The 9,437-nt window shown below is 59.8% G+C and overlaps 1 protein-coding gene across 1 annotated transcript; it reads left to right on the top strand.

The window, feature by feature from the left end:
* Positions 1-2,475: 2,475 nt before the first annotated feature.
* HIGD1A (HIG1 hypoxia inducible domain family member 1A) lies at positions 2,476-9,127 on the top strand. The gene is made up of 4 exons (XM_029077261.1): positions 2,476-2,583; positions 6,853-6,970; positions 7,583-7,717; positions 8,413-9,127. Exons 2-4 carry the CDS (start codon positions 6,868-6,870, stop codon positions 8,460-8,462), a joined length of 288 nt encoding a protein of 95 aa, XP_028933094.1. The 5' UTR covers positions 2,476-2,583; positions 6,853-6,867; the 3' UTR covers positions 8,463-9,127.
* The last annotated feature ends 310 nt before the right edge of the window (positions 9,128-9,437 follow it).

Genomic DNA, 9,437 nt, shown 5'->3' with positions numbered 1-9,437 from the left:
AGCGAAACGCGAACAGGGCGCTTGGTCCGGGCCGAGCACCGTGCTGAGCGCTGGGGAGTCTGATCGGATTTCGACTCCATCTTCCAAGGGACTCGGAGTCTCAAAGGCGGGGAGGGCAGGGATCTCACCCTGACTGAAAGAGAGGGAAACGCAGCCTCAGAGAGGCTGAGTGACTTGCCCCAGGTCACCCGGCAGAACAGGGGCAGAGATGATGATAAGAGGCAGCGTGGCAAAATGGCTAGAGCTCGGGAGTCAGAAGGTCATGGGTTCTAATCCCGGCCCCGCCACCTGTCTGCTCCGTGACCTTGGCAAATCGCGTAGCTTCTCTGTGCCTCATTCCCTCATCTGTAAAATGGGGATCGAGACGGTCAGCCCAACCTTTCTTTCGTTCATTCAATAATATTTATTGAGCGCTTACTAGGTGCAGAGCACTGGACTAAGCGCTTGGAATGGACAATTTGGCAACAGAGGTCATCCCTGCCCAATGACGGGCTCACAGTCTAATCGGGGGAGACAGACGGCAGAGCAAAACAGAACGAAACAAATCGGCTTGTATCCACCCCAGCACCTGGTACAGTGCCTGGCACGTAGTAAGCGCTTAACAAAAACCATAATTATTATTACTGTTATTATTAAGAACTGGGGGTCTCCTTTGCTCCTTCCACCGGGGCCCAGGGCAGCACCCTTTTCCCCTCAACTTCTGACCAGGAGCTCAGATTTTCCATTACTTTTGTGTAGCTCGTAAGCTCCCTGTGGGCAGGGAACATGAAATCTATTACACCGTACTCTCCTAAGCACTTAATACAGTGCTCGGCACACAGTATGCGCTCAATCAATACAAGTGATGGATCGAGAAGGACGCATTTCCACTAAAATGGGCCTCACGATGGGGAATTTTCCTACAGAGACACCACTCTTAGATGGGCGACCCCCGTGTGAGGTTAAACTGGAAATCGGCCAGGGGAAGGGGCTTATTCGGAAAGAACACCCGTTGCTTTGAAAGGCCAAAACGTCAATGACTCTGACGATAACGTTCAACAAAGCAACTGTGGGGGTCACTGACAGCGGTCGGAAATCTCGGACAGTCGGAAACGGCAAATGCCACGCTCCATCACCTAAGTGATCTCGTCTGCCCGTCTCCCCCGATTAGACCGTAAGCCCGACAAAGGGCAGGGACTGTCTCTATCTGTTGCCGATCTGTCCATTCCAAGCGCTCAGTCCAGGGCTCTGCACATAGTAAGCGCTCAATAAATACTACTGAATGAATGAATGACCCAAGGGCGACGAAAAGGCACCGTTGCCCAGGCCACCCAAATTTTGAGAAGCAGCGTGGCTCAGTGGAAAGAGGGCTTGGGAGTCAGAGGTCATGGGTTCGAATCCCAACTGTGCCACTTGTCAGCTGTGTGACTGTGGGCGAGTCACTTTGCTTCTCTGGGCCTCAGTGACCTCATCTGTAAAATGGGGATTAACTGGGAGCCTCACGTGGGACAACCTGATGCCCCTGGATCTCCCCCAGCGCTTAGAACGGTGCTCCGCACATAGTAAGCACTTAACAAATACCACAAGCAGCGTGGCTCGGTGGAAAAGAGCCTGGGCTTCGGAGTCAGAGGTCATGAGTTCTACTCCCGGCTCTGCCACTTGTCAGCTGGGTGACTGTGGACAAGTCACTTCCCTTCTCTGGGCCTCAGTTCCCTCATCTGTAAAATGGGGATGAAGACTGGGAGCCTCCCGTGGGACAACCTGATGCCCCTAGGATCTCCCCCCAGAGCTTAGAACAGTGCTCTGCACAGAGTAAGCGCTTAACAAATACCAACATTATTAAGTAACTTCCCTTCTCTGGGCCTCAGTTCCCTCATCTGTCGAATGGGGATTAACTGGGAGCCTCACGTGGGACCACCCGATGCCCCCGGATCTCCCCCAGCGCTTAGAACAGTGCTCGGCACAGAGTAAGCGCTTAACAAATACCAACATTATTACTCAGCGTGGCTCAGTGGAAAGAGCACGGGCTTTGGAGTCAGGACTCATGAATTCGAATCCCAGCTCTGCCACTTGTCGGCTGTGTGACTGTGGGCGAGTCACTTCACTTCTCTGGGCCTCAGTTCCCTCCTCTGTAAAATGGGGATGAAGACTGTGAGCCCCACGTGGGACAACCCGATTCCCCTATGTCTACCCCAGCGCTTAGAACAGTGCTCGGCACAGAGTAAGCGCTTAACAAATACCAACATTATTATTATTATTACTAGGACCGACAGGGGCCTCCCTGAGGCCTCAGGCCCGCCCGAGCGGCGCATGCGCACGATGGCCGAGGGGCCCGAAGTGCCGCCTCTCCCCCCCCGCCCAGCGCGCAGGCGCACTAGCGCGCGTCCCCGCCCACCCCCGAGGCGCCCTCTCCTCATTGGTCGAGCTCGACGTCTCCCCCTCCCCCCGCTCCCCTGGCGGTGATTGACATTCCCGGACGGGGACTCCGCCCTCGTGACGTCAGCGGGCGGGAGGGGGGAGGGGAGGGAGCCGGGTGCGGGCCTAGCGACGAGCAGAAGCCGGTGACCGTCCTGTGCTGCGCGTTGTGCTCTCCTTTCAGCGCCGGTGAGCGGGCGGAGGGCGAAAGGGGGTGGGGGGGGAGAGGGGACCCTCCCCCAACACCCCTCCCCACCCTCCCAGGCCGGACGGTGATGGGGTAGGCCGCGGATAAGCGGGCGGGGGCGGAAAAAAGGACCGGTCGGTGCGGACTTAATAATGTTGGTATTTGTTAAGCGCTTAGCACGTGCACAGCCCTGTTCTGAGCGCCGGGGGGGGGGCGGTCATCAGGTGAGGCTTTATCCCCCCCCCCTTTGACAGATGAGGGAACTGAGGCCCAGAGAAGGGAAGCGACTCGCCCACCGTCGCACAGCTGTCAAGTGGATTCGCACTCATGACCCCTGACTCTGACCGCTGAGCCCCGCCGAGGGGAGGTTGAAGGGAAGGTGGCGGGGGTCGAGGGGGAAGGTGACGGGCGGGGAGGGGGACGAAGCCATAAGGCGGCCCCCCCAGGTGGGGCCGGATGCCTTGACCACTATTTCCCAGAAGCCTCCGCTCCCCGGGGCCTGGCCCTTCTCTGACCGAAATAACCGCCTCTCCCGCCTTCCCCCTCCCCCCCCCCCGCAACTTCTCTGTGCCTCAGTTTCCTCATCCGGAAAACGGGGCACAACCGGATGGCCTTGTAGCCTCTGCGGCGCTCGGAACAGGGCTTTGCACATTGCAAGAGCTCAACAATTGCCATCGTTTTCATTAATAATAATAATTATTATTGCTTCCCAGCGGGAGGCACCGGGGGATTGCGGCCCGAAGGAGTTGCAAAGCCTGTAACTAGACTTAGGTGACTTTTCCTGATTATAGCCCAGAGGTTTTTAGGTGAGGGTCAGGTAATGATAGCAATTATTGCCAGGTTTAAGTGCGTACTCTTTGCCAGACGCTATACTAGGCGCCGAGGTGCTCAAGGTGATCGGGGTGTTCATTCACTCATTCAGTAGTATTTATTGAGCGCTTACTATGTGCAGAGCACTGTACTAAGCGCTTGGAATGAACAAGTCGGCAACAGATAGAGACGGTCCCTGCCGTTTGAGGGGCTTACGGTCTGATCGGGGGAGACAGACAAGAGCAGTGGCAATAAATAGAGTCAAGGGGAAGAATATCTCGTAAAAGGGAAGAATATCTCGTAAAAATGGTGGACACAATCCGTGTCCCACAAGGGGTTCACAGTCTTCTAATCAATCAGTCAGTGGCATTTATTGAGCACCTACCGTGTGCGGAGCACTGTACCGAGCGGTCGGGACAGTACAAATCATTATGGGCCCGGCCCATAATGAGTTCATAGTCTTGGGGAAAGAGCAGGTATGATCTCCATTTTCCAGATGGGGAAACTGAGGCCCAGAGAAGTTAGGTGGCCTGCCCAAGGTCACAGCAGACAAGTGGCCCAGCCGGTATCAGAACCCAGGTATACCGACTCCTTGGCCATGGTTTTTCTACTCTGCCTCGCTGCTTTTAAATAAAAATTGTTTTAGGGTTTTTTGGGGGGGGGGGTTTTTGAACGATTTTCACTGTCCAGGTGACCTCAGAATGGCCCCTAATTTCACCCTGGCCGACTTAAGGGGCTGAGTGCGCGCGTCCTCTGCTACGGTTGGTCACTTTGTGATTTTTGCGGAGGATCTTTCTGCTCTGCCTTTGTTAGGTGTGGCCGTCTTTAGGAAGCCGGTGCCCCGGGTCATGGGAGGGTCAGCGTGTGTAGTGAATAGACCAAGGGCCTGGTAGCCACAAGGTCATGGGGTTTTAATCCCAGCTCCACCACTTGTCTGCTGCATGGCCGTGGGCAAGGCGCTTCAGTTCCCTCATCTGCAAAGTGGGGATAAAGACTGAGCCCCTTCGGGGACGGGGACTGTGTCCAACCCGATTTGCTTCTGTCCACCCCAGTGCTTAGGACGGTGCCTGGCACGTAGTAAGCGTTTAACAAATACCAGAATTACCGTTGTTATTATTAATAGTTTCTCTGGGACGGGAGAACCCAAGCCACTGAGACATCGTGGTCCGACTCGGCATCGAAGCCCAAAACAACGGTCTCGATGGTGCCGAGAATGCCAGCGGGCAGCGGTCTTGGACCACTCACCCCTGCGGACGGTGGGTGGCCTTATCCCGAAGACAGCTTGTGTTCTGACGCCCCAGAGTTGAGCCCGATCTCTTCCCCAGCCCTCAGTCTCAGAGGGTGGTATTTTTTTTTTTAAATGGGGTTTATTAAAAAGTTACTAGGTGCCCAGCTCTGTGCTAACCCCTGCGGCAGATGCAAGATGTTCAGGTTGGGCACGGTCCCTAACCCACCTGGGGCTCACCGCTTTAATCCCCATTTACAAATGAGGTAACTGAGGCCCAGAGAAGTGAAGTGACTCACCCAAGGTCACACAGCAAACAAGTGGATTAGAACCCAGGGCCTCTGACTCGCAGGGCCCGGGCTCTTTCCACTAGGCCCTGCTGCTTCGCTATTTCGAACCTGAAGCCTCCACCCTCTGGCACCGGGCCATCTGACCTTGGGCAAGTCAGGACCAGATGAGGCTGGAGTCCCTTCCTCAGAGGCCGGGTCGCACGATAATAATGGTGGTTAAACGCGTACTGCGTGCCGGGCATTGTCCCGAGTGCTGGGGTAGATACAAGGCGATGGGGTTGGACACAGTCCCCGCCCCACACAGGGCTCACAGTCTTACCTTATTTCCACCCCACGCATCTGCCCAAGGCCGGGCAGGAAACGGGCACCTCACCCCGCTCGCTCGACCGACTGTACGCATTACTCATCGGACCCAGGGAGGAGGAAGGGGAGGGTAGCAGAAGGGAGTGTTGGGTAAAGGTAACATTGCTTCACCGGGCCGCCTCCCTGCCCGCTCGCGGCCGCACCCGGGTATGAAGGGGGCTCACCGCGGCCCAAAACCACCCCGGGCTTGGGATGAGAATCGGTCCCCCTGGCGCGGAGGGGGTGAATATGCCAAAAGGGATGGGCGCTATCTCTCCGTGGGGCACAGGGAGCAGTTCCCCATTGCCGACCGACCGGTGCCCTGCCGAGCACCGGGGGTTCTGTTGGGAGGGCGAGCCGGCCCTGACCCACGCCCCCTGGCAGGCTGGGGTACAGGCCACGTACAAGAGTGGAGGTCCGGGATCGGAGGCGGGGAGAGAGGCGGAAGGTGGTTTAGTACAGAGGAAAGGGGGGACCGGAGAGATAAGGCCGGGGGGCATCGTGGGTCGGGGCCAAGGAGAACCCGGTTGGGCATGGCCTCCGACACCGGCCTGGAGCCCCTGGTGGTTTGGTCTCAAGAAATCGCGGCTTCAGACGGTCAGCGCAACACCGACCGGTGGCAGAGCGGGCGTGGAACCTCGGCGGCGGCCCGTAGGGGGGAGATGGGCTCGTCCCTTTGGAGCAAGGAACAGGCCCCCTGCCCAACTGGGACGGACGACGTCTCCCGGTCCATCTAAAGGAAGTCAGGTCCTCGCCAAGCCTCCACTGGGAGCAGGGCGGCTGAAGGGAGAGGATTCTGGAATCAGTTTTCATCCCGCTCGGCTAGCCCGGATAAGCAAGTGGGACACAGTCCTGTCCCCCCTCGGCACCCCCAGTCTAAGAGGGAGGGCCGACGGGGGTCTTACCCACATTGCGCCGAGGAGCAGGTCGGCAGGGAACGCGTCTGTTATCCTGTACTGTTGGACTCCCCTAAGCACTCGGTACGCTGCTCTGCACGCCGAATGCTCAATCAATAGGATTGACGGACTGAGGCCCGAAGAGGCTAAATGACTTGCCCGAGGTCACCCGGCAGGCCCAGGGCAAAACCCAGGCCCCTTGGCTCCCGCGCCTTCTCCACGAGGGCGTGCACCTGTTCTGGCCTTCACGTGGTCATTGGGATTTTCCGAGGCCCTCTCGGGGGGGCACCGTCCGCGCCATCCTCGGACCACGGGAGGCGGTCGGGGCCCGTCGGGTAGCGGGTCGGGGCTAGGAGGGGAAGCGGGCGGCAAAGCCTTGACAGGGGTGGAAACGGCCCAGATTTGCTACCGCTTCTGTGGGCGCGTCTCTCCTCCGGTTCCTGACTGTCGGAGGGGGGCCGAACCGGTTGGGAAGCAGTGCGTCGCGGGCGCGGCTTCAAGTGATCCCCCCACCCCTGGCAGCCGGCTCACCGGTGGGCCCCGAAAGGCCATCTCTCCTGGGATGTTCTTCTAGGAAAGTGGTTCCCAGAACCGGTGTCCGTGGGGCTCCTCGTTTGCCTCAGTCCAGGAAACCCCCGCAACGCCACCGGTCTCTGGAAACCCAAATTGGGCTGGTGGCTGACCCCGGCCCCTTTGATGTTGGTTTAGGAGGATCCAGCCACCATGTCGTCCAACGCAGACGTCGCCCTTTCTTCCTACCAGTCTGACGAGGACCAGGGCTCCAAACTGATCCGCAAAGCGAAAGAGGCCCCCTTTGTACCCGTGGGTAAGTGCCCGGTGGCCGCCGAGGCGGGAGAGGGGCCGCCGGCCCCTCGGCTGGCAGCGAGAACGGCGATGGCCTCATTCAGCACCCACCGGTACCGGTGCTGATCTCCGGTGCGGGGAGACGGGATCGGATTGGGCACGGTCCCCGTCCTAAGGGCGGCTGATAATCTGAGAGGGAGGGGAGGGGACAGAGGAGGAAACCGAGGCCCAGAGTAGATAAACGGCGTGGCCGAGGCCCCGCGGCGGGCGAGCGGCAGAGCCGAGGCTAGATACAGCCTCCTTCCACTAGGCCCCACCGCCTCCCTGGAGTTTGCGCCAAAGCCAGCCAGGTGTGGGCCACCTGTGCCCAACTGCCCCTGAGGCTGTGGATTCACAGGATGAGGCAGTTGCCCCCATCCCGGCGACCCCCTGGGCGCCGCAGTGCCCGGGGAAACACGGGAGGGCGCCGGGGGAGCCGTCGCTCAGGTCGGAGGGCCTCCCCGCATTTCCCCGTCTCCGGGCCCACGCGGGAGCCAGAGCGGGAGGATCCCCCGGTCGGCCCACGGTGGGTGGCGGGGAGGGCCGGCTCCCCCGGGCACCCGCCCTCACGCTCCGTTGGCTCTCGACCGTCCAGGGATAGCAGGCTGCATGGCGGTGGTGGCGTACGGCCTCTACAAGCTGAAGAGCAGAGGGAACACCAAGATGTCCGTCCACCTGATCCACATGCGAGTGGCCGCCCAGGGGTTCGTCGTCGGCGCCATGACCCTCGGTAAACTCGCGCGACCGGCCCGTCCCCCCCCCCGTCCCCCCCCCCGCTAGCCATCTAATACTACTAAGAATCGCGGTGGTCGCCGTTACATGCTTAGTAGGTGCCACCCACTGGGCTGAGCACTCGGTAGATAGAAGGTCATCAGGTTGGACACAGTCCCGGTCCCCTACGGGCCTCAAAGCCTAAGTGGGAGGAGGAACAGGTATCGAGTCCCCGTTTTACAGACGAGAAAACCGAAGCACAGAGAAGTCGAATGATCTACCCGAGGTCACACGGATACAAGCGAGTGGCGGAGCAGGGATTGGAATCCAGATGGTCAGACTTGCGGGTCACTAGGCTGAGCTGCTTCTCACCCCCCCCGGTTCTTCCCCTCTCTCCCCTTCCCCCCCAACTAGTGTCCATCTGACCAGTAATAAAAATAATAATAATATTTGTTAAGCGCTTTCCGTGTGCCAGGCACTGTACTGAGCGCTGGGGTGGATACAAGCAAATCAGGTCGGACACAGTCCCGAGCCCCATTTTCCAGATGAGGTAACTGAAGCACCGAGAAGTTAAGTGACTTGCCCGGGGTCGCACAGCAGACAAGCGGTGGAGCCGGAGATAGAGCCCGCGACCTTCCGACTCCCGTGCCCCGGGCTCCGTCCGCTGCACCGTGCCGCTTCGCTCCAACGTGGCCCTTCTTCTCTTTGCTCTAGGAATGGTCTACTCGATGTACCGCGAGTACTGGGTGAAGCCCAAGCCGTAGAAGAAGAGCCGCCAAGGGGGTTCAGCGCTGCGGGGAGACCTCACATTGAGGTGTCTCAGTCTCTCTGTCTCTGTGTTCCTGCGTGTCCGTGTGTGTGTCTCTCTCGCTCTCCCGGTTAAATTATAAATCCTGTCCGAGTCCGGTTTGACCTTCCACCCCAGGGGATCGGATCGTGCTCTCGGACAGATGAGCTCCCCCCTCACGCCGGCCCGCAGGCAGCCGCGGGTCACCGCGGAGGCCGACGGGCGTGAGGTGAGCTGGCCGTCGCTACCCCCTTGGCCTGGGTCGGAGCCGCCCCTCCCCGGCCCCCCCCGAGGCCGGTCGCGCCTCCGGGGCCGGAAGCGGGGGGGCTGCCCGACCCCGGCAGAGGACCCTTCCGCGAGCCCTCGCTCCCAACTGCCAAGAAAACAAACTCCCTTTTGTTTATTTAAAATGGGGCTAATGATAGCCAACGAGCTGCTCGAGAGTAGTATTTATAATAGAGCCTTAACTTGAGAAACTGGACGGAAATTGTGACTTGGCACCGGGGAGCGCCCCCACCCCGCCTCACAACGTGCAGCGTGTCGTCTCGGGCCGCCCGGTGTTCCGAAACGTCGTCGGGGAGAAGAGTGTATTTGCGTCGTTTGTGTCATCGGCGAATCAGAGTCCTCTTCGATCCGTGTAAATCGTCTGTCGTCCTTAAAACCTGCCTCCGATGAAGAGCGGCTTCGGCGTCGCTCTGCCGGGGGGTAGACCGGGACCCCGGATGAGAGGGAGACGCTCTGAGCCGCGCGAAGCCCCGGGTGCCCGAGGGGTTGGCACCCCGGGGCGCGTGGGGGACGCAGGGGGCCGGCCGGGGGGGTTCCGCACCGGGAGTGAGCCCCACCGAGTGAACCCGTCGGGGTGACTGACGCTCCCGCGTCCCGGCGGGGGGGGGGGGGGGCGGAGCGGGGATGGGCTGCTCGAGGGAGAGCCGGGATCTCCTCCACACCATGG

This window comes from Ornithorhynchus anatinus, chromosome 13 (assembly GCF_004115215.2).
Source record: "Ornithorhynchus anatinus isolate Pmale09 chromosome 13, mOrnAna1.pri.v4, whole genome shotgun sequence".
Classification (NCBI taxonomy): Eukaryota; Metazoa; Chordata; class Mammalia; order Monotremata; family Ornithorhynchidae; genus Ornithorhynchus; species Ornithorhynchus anatinus.
This window is presented reverse-complemented; position numbering and strand designations above follow the sequence as displayed.